Source organism: Ammospiza nelsoni, chromosome 6 (genome assembly GCF_027579445.1).
Source record: "Ammospiza nelsoni isolate bAmmNel1 chromosome 6, bAmmNel1.pri, whole genome shotgun sequence".
Classification (NCBI taxonomy): domain Eukaryota; kingdom Metazoa; phylum Chordata; class Aves; order Passeriformes; family Passerellidae; genus Ammospiza; species Ammospiza nelsoni.
The window spans coordinates 1,336,557-1,350,976 of NC_080638.1; the positions used below are offsets into that span (position 1 = coordinate 1,336,557).

Here is a 14,420-nt window from a genome sequence, read left to right on the forward strand (position 1 = left end):
GAAAAGAAGAAAACTAACAGTTGAAGTGAAATAAAAATGCCATTTATATGATGCATTGTCAGATGTGGAACCCAAACAACGTACAAAAGGTTCAGCCTTAATTTTTCTGAAGCAGAAGAAATGAGAGGCATTTCATTTTTGTAGGTGAGAAGTGAAACGTTCCTCTCTGCTCACTGATAGAGGCATGCTAAGGTGAATTTTAATTACGACTAAATTGTGGTATTACTCTTTCATACCCTGAACATCTGTTCCCTTCAGGAGCGATGATTTATGCAGGCTATCACTGCAGACAGCTTGCTACAGCTTATGGCACCAGGAGGAAGCTGGTGGTAGTATTTCAGAAAATACCAGCATCTAAGTGGACACAGGCCAGTGGGTATTTTTAAGGTAGTAGAGAAAGGGGAGCCTGATGTGTCTGTTTTCAGTTTTGATGCCAAATATTCACTTGACTTTTTTAAAATTTTTTCCCCTTTCAGACCATCTGTCATTGGTGAAGAAAGTATCTCAGACAGTGAATGGTTCTTCATAGTGGTGTCAAGCAAAAGAAAAACCAAACCTGTCATTGTCATCTGCGTGTAGAAAATTACTGAGACACCTCTGATAGAATTTTACTGTTTAGGAACTGTACATGGCATGGTATGAGAATATTGCCCCACAAAATCAAATTGAACAGGTAACCTTTGTTTATTAGCACATTTGAATCAATTATCTCAAAAGCACATTCATGGTTACTGCAGTTGCATTAATTTTGTATAGTTGTAGGTTATGATTTAAGAAAAGCAAGAAAAAAATCCCTTAAATTATAAAGCCCTGGAATTCAATAAAGCAGGGATTACATGTATGTTCAGGTTATAAAAGGGAAATTTCACTTCCCCGCTCCCTCTTTTCTGTAATCCCCTTGCTATTTAACCTGCTTGTCTTTACCTGGCTTCTGATGGTGCCTATTTCTTCTCCTACCCCTCTGTGTGCTAATAAATAGCATTTCATCTGAGGATTTATAGCCAAGAAAGATAATTTCTAATATTACCTGAGATGAGGGTTCTATGTGCTATATGTGTTTGCAAATATAGTCAATTTTGATTTGGTTGGATATTATAACAATTCAGTAGTTAAACTGCTTATCTTAAAAGACATGACACTATAAATACATTCTGAAGTTCTTCTATATACAAGAATCTTATTTTCCCATTTTAAAACTTTCTATGCACTTCAGCAGGTTTTAGAAGAATTTACATGCTGTCTTTGTTTTTAGGTAAGTTTAGAAGAGCCTTTGTATTTGTCCCAAAACAAGTATGGCATATTTGCTTTATACTTCCTCATATCTATTCTGTGATATGTTTGAAACAAGTTTTAAAAAATAAGTTTTAAGTGCTTTTCAAACCTAGGGTGACTAACAACACGGAATATTTGCAATGACTTGCACCACACGGAAGGAATTTTGAATGACTGGAATATTAGTGTTCAGCTCCCCTGAATTATGAAATCCAGGTTTGGGGATTTTTAAAGATAGGACAGTGCAATCATTGTAGGTCCCTTCCAACTGAACTGTTCTATTTATTCACTGTGGTTTTCACCCACTAAAATAATACCCAGGAGAACTCTATAACTACATCTGGCAGAGTTAATGGAAAGTCATTTGTCTGTCAGTTTTCTGATGTTGCCTTTGATAGAGATCATCCCATATTTTGTAATATAAAATTAATTGTATTGCTGTCAATATTGGCGCTAATAGATGTCAAGATGCTGCATTCAAATGTGAATAATAACTTTTCAGCAGAAAATGTTCTTAGAACTTCTTGTCTGACTAGAACATTCACAATTCCTTCAATTTGATGAGGATAATCAAAACATACAGACCAAGCTTGTCTGTACACTGGAGCAAAAAAGTTCAGCAGTAATTTCTGAACATCACAGAAAAAAATCAAACTACTAATCAATTTTATCAATATTTTTTTTTTTTTTCCTACTGGGGTGTCTTGACCCAGAACATTGATTATTAAAGTGATATCCATGATTCCTCAGAGATGTGTGGGCTGGCTGAAAAGGCTGACTGGCCAGGGAGCTGTGGATGTCCAACAGGGACCGGGCAAAAGTGACTGAGACTGGTTTGGAGTGTGCTCCAAATCGGTTTATTCCAGTGCTGCTGCTAAAAGGAGTCTCCACCACTTGCGCCCTGGCATTGTAGGAGTTCTGCAGCTCCCTGGCCAGTGCAAGGATTCTCCTCCATCACTCAGTGAGCCACGCAGGGGAGATGATCTATGCCATAAATAAACCAGCAGAAGCCATCCATTTGAATCTGGAATAATTTCTGGAGACTGATCTACTGCATATAGCACAAGGGAAGAGGTTGCAAGGGAGTGGAAAGAAACAAATGAGACTGCTGGGAAAGTTTTGGCATGTGTGATCTGCTTTGTGAGAGGAAGAGCTGGGGGCAGAGGGACAGTTGGGTGTTTATGTGCATGCCATGCTGTGCTGGTTCTAGCTGGGCTAGAGTTAATGTTCTTTGCAGCGGCTGCTGTGGGGCTGTGTTTGGATCTGTGCTGAACACAGGGCTGGTCACACAGAGATGTTTTTGTTGTGGTTGTTGCACAGAGCCAAGGCCTCCTGTGCTTTCTGTGAGCCCCATGGTGAGGGAGCTGGGGGTGCCTGGGAGGGGACACAGCCAGGACAGGGGACCCACTGACCACAGGGACATTCCAGACATGTGGTGTCATAGAAAGTGGAGGGGAGAAAGGAGGAAAAGGGGAACATTTGGAGCGGTGGCATTTGTCTTCCCAAGCCACCATTCCCTGTGATGGGGCCTTGCTCTCCTGGAGAAGTCTGAACTGCTGCCTGCCCTTGGGAAGCAGGGAATTAATTCCCTGTTTTCCTTTCTTTCTGGGCTTTTGCTTCCCCTATTTAAAACAAGAATTGATTAAATGTTCTGGTTCCTTTCCCTTCTCCCACCTTTTCCTTCCACCATACAACCCAGAAAGGTCTCTCATCTTCTCTCCTCAATTCTTGCCCTTGCTCTGTGATATTGGGCTGAGCTGGTTTCAGCTGGAGTAGAGTTAATTTTCTTTGCAGTGCTGTGGCTGCTGTGGGGCTGTGTTTGGATCTGTGCTGAACACAGGGCTGGTCACACAGAGATGTTTTTGTTGTGGTTGTTGCACAGAGCCAAGGCCTCCTGTGCTTTCTGTGAGCCCCATGGTGAGGGAGCTGGGGGTGCCTGGGAGGGGACACAGCCAGGACAGGGGACCCACTGACCACAGGGACATTCCAGACCATGTGGAATCATGGGCAGTGGATAAAGTGGGGGGAAGAATGAGGAAAAGGGGACATTTGGGGTGATGGTGTTCATCTTCCCAAGCCACCATTCCCTGTGATGGGGCCCTGCTGTCCTGGAGAAGGCTGAACTCCTGCCTGCCCTTGGGAAGCAGGGAATTAATTCCATTTTTTCCCTTTCCTTCTGTATGTGTGGCTTTTGCTTCCCCTATTAAACTGTCCTTATCTCAACCCATAAATCTTCTGGCTTCAACCCTTTCCATTTTCTCCCCTGTTCCTCTGCTGGGGTTCCAGTTAGCAGCTGCCTGGGGCTGGGTTCTTGGCTGGGGTTAAGCCACAACAAAAAGTTAGCATATTTAAAATAAACTGCAAATTGGTGTCACAGGTATCAATGCAATAGTAAGTATAAAACAGAAATATTTTTAAATTTTCAAAATGGCATTTCATCCAGTCAAGTGATTTAAAAAGAAAAAAAATATTTCTTGCCAGTAAGTTGAAAACAAAGCCAAATTACCACAAAAATCACAATACTCTATCAGACTGGACTTTCACATAGTCCAGCATCGTGTCTTGAAGTAGATGTCTAATGAAAATGGGAGAATAAAGGCAGCATATGGTACATATGGTGCATATGTTGATAAATTCCTAGCACACTGCTCTAATCTGGAACAACACCAGTTATGTTGCAGTCAAATCACCAATGTATCAGAAGCAGAGCACTTTCTTTCCCCTTAAATAGAAATATTATTTGTTATTTGAGACTTTATTCCTCCCCTTGGCAGTGTCATTGACTTAGCATGATTTAAACTAAACTATTAAACCTGAGGGTTTTCAATGTATAATAAGCAAATGCTCAGCAGGTTGTTGCTATTGTGTGAAAAGTGTGTTTGTTTCTGCATTGCCAGTAAATATTTCTTTTCAGACTGAAGGATGTTTGATTCTCTGTGTTCTAAAACTCTGAAAAAAGGGATGACTTTCTCACTTCACTTCTGCTAGATCTGTGTCACTGAAAGAATGGGGAAAAAGACACACTGAACAATTTTCTCTCTGTTTCAGTTCTCAAAAAAGCAGATTTACCAGGCTGTACAATCTTCACAGCCTCCCTCCCATCTCTACTTAGTCAGCTCCACACCCACCACAAAGCAATCAGTACACTGATCTATAGCAAAGAGAATTCAGAATTCACTGAAGGAATTTTCATGCTGAAAATGCATATCCTTATGCAATTAAAACTGAATGTTAAGTATGTTTAAACAATTTGGAAGGAGAGAAGATATATAGTTATGTATGGACAAGATACATAGATATATAGACAAGATATATATTTTTTCCTAATTAGTTTGATATTTGAAAATAAGTGTATGAAACATTTTTTTCTGTCTCACTGAAGTCCACAAAATGTCTAAAATACTGTGCAGTTTAAACTTGAACCTGATTCTCCCAAATCTATTTTAGATGGTCATTTTCAGCCTAGAAAAGTAAGGAGCCTTTAGGTGAAAAGAGTTGGAAACTGCAGCTGTTGGAGGACCTTGACCCCATTGTCATAAATCATAATTTTTTTGCATGTTTTCCCCTCTTCCATTCTCTCTTGCAAAGAAGGGGATTCTGAGTTAAAGCTGGGTGAGAAATATGGCATTTGGGCCTAAATATGGCAAATATGTGCAGAAATGGGCAAATGGAGGGGAATATATGGAACTTTAACTTGGGTGATATTCAGCCCCTTCAAAAGAATTCCATGATTGTGTTAGAACGGCATTTTGAAGATACTGTAACTACAGTTAAAATTAAAAGGAAAAAAGGAAAAAAAGAAAAGAACCCCAAAAATGTCATTGATGTTGTATTCTCTTTGTCTTATTTTAAATGGGATCTCTTTGGACAGGCAGCATCTCTCCTAAGTTTGGTGTGCAGTGTCAGTTGAGGAATGTGCATTTTACCGAGGCAAGAGAGGCGTTTTCCACAACTGAACATGTCTCATTGCAGCTGAACGTGGGATTTTCGAAACGGGATGCATTCCTTTTAAAACGTACAAGATTTGTAAATTTTTCTCCTCTGTGTTGTCTATGAGCACCTTGAAAAAGACAGCTCAGGATCTTGCCCTGCCTGACCTGAGGCAGGAGTGATGGCTGAATAATGCCATTAGTATTTTCCTCTTGCCTCTTCTTTTCAACACAGCTCCATGAACAATGAATTTCTCCTGGTCAAAGTATTGCCATTTCTGTCAGCAAAAAGTAACTTGTGCACTATCTTTCTCAGACTTTCCTTCAAAGAATGACAGGTAATTTCAGCAGCATCACTTCAGTGACAGTTTCTGCTTTAATCACACAACTTCTACAGTGATGATTCATCTCCTTCATAATTTTGCATTGGCTGAATAGTATTGCACAAAATAAAACAGCTATTGTATATATGCTCAAGTATTATGATTTCTGTACGAGCTGGAGGGAGGTAAGCCAAATATTCAATAATCAATTATTTCAAAGTAAGTGTAGCAAGAAAATAGTATTTAAAAGAATGCTATCAAGAAATGCAAGTTTTAAATTGACTGAGCTATATGACTTTATGTTGTTCAAGCTGAAAATTTGGTTCAGCATAAAATCTTAGAGGTGGGAGGATTCTCTCTAAAACACCAGCTGTAATGCATGACTAGGAAAAACCAGAACAATGTGGGCATGGACAGTAAACATAATTTAGAATTTTACTGTGGGCACAAGAAATGGCTCGTGGTGTTCCTGTTGTGATGGTACACAATGGGCCAAAACATGATTATGTTGTTCTAAAGTTTTCTAAAGGTGAGTTTCTATCTTTGCTGGCAGAGTTAAAAGTTAAAAATCACTTTTTATTAAAAGCTATTAGGATTTAACAGTTAAACTAATGAGAATCAATGCATTTGGATGGTGAATTGGAATCAGAGGTTAAATTAAGCAATTGTGACCTTTCTAGAGTTTAGCATGGTAATTTTATTCAAAGCAGACATTCTCTAGTCAAAATATACTGCCAGAACAAAAATAATAGGGAAAACCAAGCCCCCCTCTCTCTATAGAACCCAGTTTAATTTAAATATAGCTCACACACTTCCCACTGCTAGGGAGGCTTGCTGAAGTCACAAAGTTCTAAAAAATTGGTTTTCTACCATGATTATGGTAGAATCATAGAATCTACCATATAATCTACCATATGATAGATTCTATGGTCCACACCTACACATAAACAATTTTGCTCAACACAGTCATCTTTCTGTGTGATTAAACAATTAGATTTTATAGCAGTTGTAATTTTATGTTTTACTTGCAAAGTCTTTCAAGAAGATCTTTCTGCTGTCTGTATGTGTATAGCATTTGAGATTTAGATTTATTTTTCAAGAGCATTTATTTTTTTTCTTTTTTAAAATGTTTAAATTAAAAAAAATCTATAAATAAAATTTTAAGTTTTTAGTTCATATTATTTCATTTGGTAAAAGACACAAAACATTTTGCTTGACCTGGAACTACCTTCACACCCTCCCCCCCAGGATGACTTGGAATATGCAATTTCTTGCATTTCTAATAAATTTGTATATGTAGAATGCTGAACTCAAAAATGACTAGAGTCATTGCAGGACTAGACTTGATTACAATTTCTTGTGTTTGTAATAAATTTACCTATGTAGAATGCTAGACTTGAAATGACTGGAGTCATTGCTGGGAATCTAATGCTTCACAGCTCTGTGTTCTGCATGTCTGCATTTTATCTAGAGCACAGGTTGCTTTGCCAAGGCATTTGTTCTCTTAGTGGTAAATGTTTTCTTTGTAGGTGTTTAGGGCTTATTCTATGCCTTTATTTGATTTTTTTAAGGTTGTTAAAGAACTCGATTTTAATTATTTTTGCTAACACCTTTAATTTTTAAAGTTTTGCATGTGGGCACAGAGTTTGTGGTGGTTGGGAGTGGGGCTGTGGCTGATCCCCAGTTGTCTCCAGCTGTGCAGGACAGGTGAATGCTGTTGAAGGTGAGGAGCCATGGGGTGCCCAGGGGTGCTGAGCAATCACACAGAGGGCACACAGGGGCAGGGCATCAAGAGCAGGGCATAAAAGGCTGGGCTGAGGGACCAAAAAAAAAAAAATAAAATAGAGCTTGCAGCCTCCTAAAGCGTCCTGGTGTTTCTCTGCATGGGCTGAAGCTTTCTGGAATTGTGTGGTGACACTATAGATTGTGGCCATCTCAACTGGGACAGTGGCACCCTGAGGATGACTCTTGCTCCTCCAGTGAGATACTAGCACAAGGTATGTGGAGAAAAAACTGGCAATATCATAGGTGGTAAAGCAGCGTTTGTAGGACAGGTATTGCATTTACTACATTGAGGGCTTATACTGAAAAGTGAATCCAGACTCTTTTTTTTGGCAATTAATCATAAGTGGTAAAGCAATGGTTGGAGGACAGGTATTCTGTTTACTACATTGAGGACTTAGACTGAAAAGTGAATCCAGACTCTTTATATGGTAATTTATCTTAGGTGGTAAAGCAATATTTGTAGGGCAGGTATTGCATTTACGACATTGAGGACTTAGATTGAAAAGTGAATCCAGGCTCTTTTTTTTTTTGATAATTTATCATAAGTGGTAAAGCAATGTTTGTAGGACAGATATTCTGTTTACTACACTGAGGGCTTACACTGAAAAGTGAACCCAGGCTATTTTTTTTGGTAATTTATCATTAGTGATAAAGCCACATTTGTAGGACAGGTATTGCATTTATTACATTGAGGGCTTAGACTGGAAAGTGAATCCTGTTTTCTTAATAATTTGTGTGGGTTGGTGCCCTTAATTAGAACTGAAAATGACAAATAGTCAGTGAATAAGCTTGTGATTAAAGCTATTGCTTTGTGTTATTCTAGCATTTTAGTATTTGCACGGTTTTGATCTGTTTTCAGAGATTGATTGTCTTTTGTGGGTGCTGCATTGGTATGAAAGCTTTTGCTTGCAGTTTCAATGGAATAACACACACAGAGTTTCTCTCTTCCACCCTTTTATGTGTTCTAGAAGTAAGACATCATTCCAACTCTGTTTAAGGGGGCTAAAAATTATTTCTCTGAGCTTTCTTTAATGCTTACTTTTAGCAAATACCTATATCCTTACACTATGAACTTCATTAGGCATTTTAAAATATATCTTCAAGGCTGTTTTTTCTCTTATTCATGAATGTCTCTGTTTTTGACACCAAAGATTTTTAGTACATGACTTTAAATAAGTAAATTTAGTCTGTAAACAATCTTCCTATCATGGAAGAAATATGTATGGAAGACATAACATTTGTAAATTAATAAAAGGAGCATTATGTTCTTTAGGTTTTGCACCACAAGAAATGTCTTTGCAAGCAGTCTGCTTTTTTCTCTTCTAGTCCTAATAACTTTCAGAGAAGCAAAGCAGAGTTTTAGGCCACATTTTAGGAAGAGAGATGGCTGCCTTAATTATGAACATTTTCTGGCTATTTCAAAGTTTACAGCTGCTTTCAGATCAAAGGTAATAAATTAATATGCTCTTAGTTATTAAAAGAAACATAGGGCATGGTCATTAAAATATTTATAATAAGAAGAGTGTGACATCCTCAGCTAAATAGTACCTGAAATTGTCTGAGGAGAAACTGGACCATCAGAATTGTTGTAAAAAGAGCCCACTACTACTCCTTCCTGCCTTCCTACTCCATGTGATGAAAATAGTTCTCTTCAGTGTAATTTTTCAATTTATGTATTATATGCAGAATATTTATAGTATTACCGTCAATACCTACTGTTAGGATGCATTATTACATATCTTCTATATTATAATAGAAACATCTTACATTTTTTCATTAAATTTGATACTTAAGTAAAACTAAATGCTCCACACTCAGTTCTACTCACCTATAAAATTCTCCATTGGAAAGCACAACAGAACTGGCTGAATTTATTTGTCACAGTGAATGTACCTACCTTATACTGCTTTGTGTAGACAGTACATTCCGAACAGGAAAAAATTTTTTAAAAAAAGTTTTTATTAATCTGGGACTGAAACTGCACTAAACTCCATTATAATGCACTTTTCCTTGACTCAATCAATAAAAATACAATAAAATGTCATGACATCAAGCTTTCCTCTTTCTGTCTGGCAGTACAAGTATCTGGTTGAACAGGAAAAACCACCTCTGCTTTTTAGTGATATTTTAGAATAGTATCTGGAGTTGTTTGTTTTGAAAGCTGAAAATATCCCTTCATAGGTAGCTTGTTTTTTTAAACTGTACTTGACTAGGAGTGATTCTTTTGCCTGAATGAAATTGATATACATGAGGTCAGAGTCATGAAGATCTATTTTCTTCCAGTAGTTTCTACTTAAGTTAAACTTGTATTGAACTAGGCAATATGTGTTGTTCTTATGGGTCTTAGTGAACTTTTGTATATTAGAGTAAATGCTGGAGAAAGAATGCATAAATAGGTAGAGAGGAATCCCACAAAGTCCAAGAAAGGGAAATGCCAAGGCCTGAAGCTGGAGCCATAATCCAATCCACAAGTACAGGCTGGGCTGACAGGGAGCAAAGAACATGCATCTTGATTTTTTCCCAGTAAAATTCAGTGAGTGGATAGGAAGCAAAAAACTGGACAAAAACTGATGTGTGGAAAATTCTACTTCAGCATAAGAGGGGAAAAAAAGTTTACTGTGAGTTGCTCAGACACTGAAGAGTTTGTCCAAAGATGTTTTGGAGTTTCATGCTGACAGATATTCAAAATACCCTGCAGAAAACCCTGGCCAATGTGTTCTTCTTGAGCCTTCTTGGAGCAGGGATTTGGGTAGAAAAACCTCTGGAAATGCCTCCCAAGCTCAGGCATTCTGTGAGCCTGTGAAGGCACCAGGTGAGCTGCAGTAAGGTGTCAGAATGACCTGTGCTCAACAATTCTGAGCACACTGGGGCTGAGAAAGCCTTCTCAGCCTCTCAATCACTGATGCAATTGCATCTGTGTAGGTTTCTGTAAATCATTCAGCTCTGAATGTTTTGAAAACAGAGATGAACATCTGGAGTTTGGTCAGCATTTAAAAAAGGAAATACCTGGGAAAATTATTAGGTTTTTTGTAAAAGACTTTATAAACTTGATTAGCATCTTCCATTTGTGGCACAGCTCCTTGTCTAAGTGTGGGAAAGCTTCCCAATAACAATAAGGAGCTGACAAAGTAATTTTTAGTCCAAAACGTTAAAGCCTGATGTAATACTGAGATAGATAAACTTGACTTCAGCAAGGTGCTCGCAAAAAGGCAGAAGGAGAAAAGAGGGCAAAAAGATAGGATGTTTTCAAAATTAGTTTAAAAATGCAGCTTCTTCATTTGTTATGGCTCTGTTTTTCCAACATTTCATGGGTGAAGTCTCCCCAAAACTCTTAATGACAGAACTTGTGCATGGACTGGGTTGCTATAGATTATAGAACAGCTTGTGCTGTGCTTACATTCATCAAGATAAATATCAAACAAGAGAGATGGAGAATCTTGTGTGCCCCAGATTTCATGAAATGAAACTGAGCTGCTGTATCTCTGTCTTAAGCAAGTTATAATTATCTCAAACACAGATGTAAACATGCAGTCCCATCCTTTCCACTGCACTTTCATTTAGTTCCCTTCCATGTCTCTCTTTACTCCTAAACAAGGAGCAAAGCAGCCTGTTGTTACTCCATATTTCTCTTTTGGTCTTAAATTTGTCCAGATTTCAGTTTTGTCTCTGAACTTCAGCACAAGAGCAGATGGAAAGCCTAGATGTAAGTTTCATGTGACCAGAGTGATTCATTCATTCCAAGCCGAACATTCACATGGAATTAAATCACTTCCATAGGTGGTTTTAAAACAGGGAAACCCCTTGCTGTGTTTGATTCTGAGCTGGTGGAATTTACCTAGAGGAGCTGAGGCAGCACAGTGACTCTGGGAAGGTTTCTGTTGCCCAAACAGAGCAGTGTGAGTGTGGCAGCAAGTTTGACATTCATTACCTTTCTTGTTCTGTGGAGACACTGTGTGTGATTACTCTCCTGCAGGCCATCACAAGTTGTCACTTCTGGTTGCTGTTGGCTTGGATTTGCTGTGGTCCCACACACTGCTGTTTGCAAAGTCACAGAGCTGTGTTCTAATGTCTGCAAGTGTGTGCCATTCCTGCACATGATGAAAGGATTGAGGAGTGAAAATTAAGGTTGTGCAGCTTTCTTTTGCTGCCTGGAAAAATAAGTTTCTACTAAATATGAGATTGTCATTCTTCCTACTGAGTAAAACTTTGCCAAGTTCTTTTAGCCTGACAATATTTAGGTAGCATCATTAATTAGCAGGATGCTCATTTCAATCCAAGCCTATTTTAACTTATACGTAGCAAGTTACTAAATCTATTAATTTTCTACTCTGACCTGTTATAAGCTGTTCTAGTTAAAAAAAAAAAGATGTGCAGGGTGTTAGAAGTGAAGAAAGAGGCATAAAGTGCATTGGAAAACTCCCAAATGTCCCCTGCAAATGGACCCTATTCAGAATCAGTAAGCGTGTGATGAGTGAAGTGGTTTTGAATATCGCCTTTAGATTCCATGCTGTTACAAGGCCAGCCCCGAACATGGCAACTCTTATTTCCACACACAGTACCTCTTCACTCTCAATTTAACCCAAAAATCTGATGAACCCATTACTCCATACTTGATTTCATGGAACAAGGAGTAGATATAGTTACAAATGATCAATCACAAGCCGTGAACCAAAGCAGCAAGGCATTAACAATTCACACCATTTTGGTCCACTTGCTCAAGCAGAAGATGTGCCAGCATATTTAATGCACAGCTACTTCCTTCAGTCCAGGAAAGACATGACTCATGCTCATTTTAGGAACTGAGGAGCCTTGGTGGGTTTTCATGCCTACTAACCACCCAGGGTTAGAGTTTGCACTTCTAACCAATTAACACAACCAGCTGTTCAATAAAGGGCATGGCCATGGACAAGGTTTTAAATTTGATTTTGCTCAGGTAAAAAAAACAAAAAAACCCAAAACAAACAGAAGGATGACCAGAGGAGTGGTCCCCACAAAAAAAGCGCCAAGTTGTGTTGTAGGAATTTGTAGTGTACTATCAACATCTTGTTCAGCAGAATTGTAACACTGCAGACCCCACAGGCATATGCCGTCAATTTAATGGGATCACTGGGAAAGCAAAGCAGCTGTGAAAGATTGCTTTAAGTACAGCAATCGTGTACTTGTCATGCTGCTCAATGGTGGAAAAATCCAAATTCGGATAGGCATCAGTATTTAAGAAAATGACTGCTAAAGCATCTCTCCTAAGTACCTTGGGGACAATAGGGTTTGACATATAGCATATAAACAAAAGTACACAGCAGCTGGTAGATTAGTTTGTGTTTGAATAAAAACACCCTGATGTAATTTAGGCAACAGAGGAAAATGCATGGTCTCCATCATTGTTTTCCTATACAAATTACAATTTTGGACAGTGTGTGCCAGTTGCCCTGGACAAGGAACTGCTAAATGGTTGCTAAAAATCAGAAGTTGCCATCTATTGCTAAAAATCATGGCTGCTAAAAATTAGAAACATGAAGCACTGTGGGCACCAATTCAATCTAATGCCCTCAGTGATATATATAGATATATATATATATATATATATATATATATATATATATATACACACACACACATATACATACATGTATATATATACAGTGTACAGGGTATATTGAAAGTACCAAAGTACCTTCAGGGAAAAAGCTTTGTCACTAGGAAGTATAAAAAGAATTTTTAATATTTTGGTCATATTGAAAGATCTTTGTGTCCCCTAATGGAAATAAATGTTCATGATTTATTTCTGGTTGTTCTGATACTGCTATTTGCTTAAAAAAATTTTGTAAAAGCCATTTGGTACCTTGTTTGCTAAGAGAAATTGACGGAGAAAGGAACTCAGCACAATATAAATAATACCATAAGAAATGATGTCTGTGCTCCAGTAGGGTCATGGTTCTAAGTAAGAAGGAAGTTCATAAACTGAATTTTGGTGTATTTGCATTTTAATTTTTTGCAGTCCACTGGTGATGATTGCAAATTGCCAGGGAGTGATTTTCCCATTCCTTGACATTCTGCTCACTTTTTTTGGATACCCTACTGGATTTCATCCTTTCTGTCACTCAGTTTGAGAAAACTTACAGTCTTATAATTTTCAGCAAGTTTCAAGACAAGAGAACGTAAAAAAAATTCCAGATTTCTCTCTTCCATTTGCCACAGTGGTATCATGATGTTTTCTCCATCAATTTAAAATCCCTGGGTTTTGTTTTAGGGAAAATTTCACATCTCTTTTCTTCAGAGGAGTGTAAAATTACACTGTGAAACAATTATTTTCTTCAAGGAAATTCGATGTTTGTCATGTGATTTGAAGTCAAAAAATCAATAAGGGGGAGAATAAAAACAATCAAGGTGTATTTACACTGCTCAGCTTAGCTGAGGAGCAAAGTTCCTTGCGTACTGTCCTTTTATCCATTGCTGACTCCAGCACATGGAACTGCTGCAATGGGGAAAATTACTCATTAATAGAGGGAAAAAAAGCAGTTTGCTTCTAATGCAGGATTTTAAATTCTGCATGAAAGTTAGAAAGAAAAGGGATTTTGCCTATCATTTAAAATGCTTGCCATAACTTAAGGCTACCTTCCTTTGTCCTCTAAGTTCCCGCAGGACACACCACGATGAGTTGTTCCTGAAAGTCAGCCCATGCACTTTCCTGCAAGGGTTAAATTTACCTTATTTTGCTGTTATTGACCTTCCTGGTCCTGCCTCACAGCTCAGTTTGTAATGTTTGATCAGCTGTAATTGACTTTACAACAAATTTGCAAATCTTTTGGAAATTTTGCCTGTATGCTCTTTTCACCTTGCTTTGTAGATTGCTTTGTGTTAAACCACAGTACCAAAGCACTCCTGTGGAGTTGTGAGTTATTTTGTGACGTCATTGCTGATACTCTTTCAGTTTTTAAAAGGTGATAGTTCAACCTAATTATTTCTTTGTTTTAGGTAAATCACCAAAATGAATGCAAGTCTGGAAGTAAGTATCTTCATTGGAAGTTATTCTTGCTTACCTACATCAGCTCCAAATAAGAACAACAGAAATGTTCTTAAACTTGGGAGAATTTTTGAAAAACTGAGTTGTTTT

At 38.1% G+C, this 14,420-nt stretch overlaps 1 protein-coding gene across 5 annotated transcripts in view; it reads left to right on the top strand.

Annotated features, from left to right (window-relative positions):
* Positions 1-7,368: 7,368 nt before the first annotated feature.
* The window catches only part of DCDC1 (doublecortin domain containing 1), a 42,603-nt gene continuing 35,551 nt past the window's right edge, over positions 7,369-14,420 (top strand). For all 5 annotated transcript variants that reach the window (XR_009418702.1, XR_009418705.1, XR_009418703.1 and 2 more), the window contains exons 1-2: positions 7,369-7,521; positions 14,282-14,312. Coding sequence is in view for 1 of the 5 variants with exons in the window: in XM_059475188.1 (XP_059331171.1) it covers positions 14,295-14,312 (18 nt within the window). In the remaining 4 variants the exon portion in view is untranslated. The remainder of the gene's footprint in view (positions 7,522-14,281; positions 14,313-14,420) is intronic.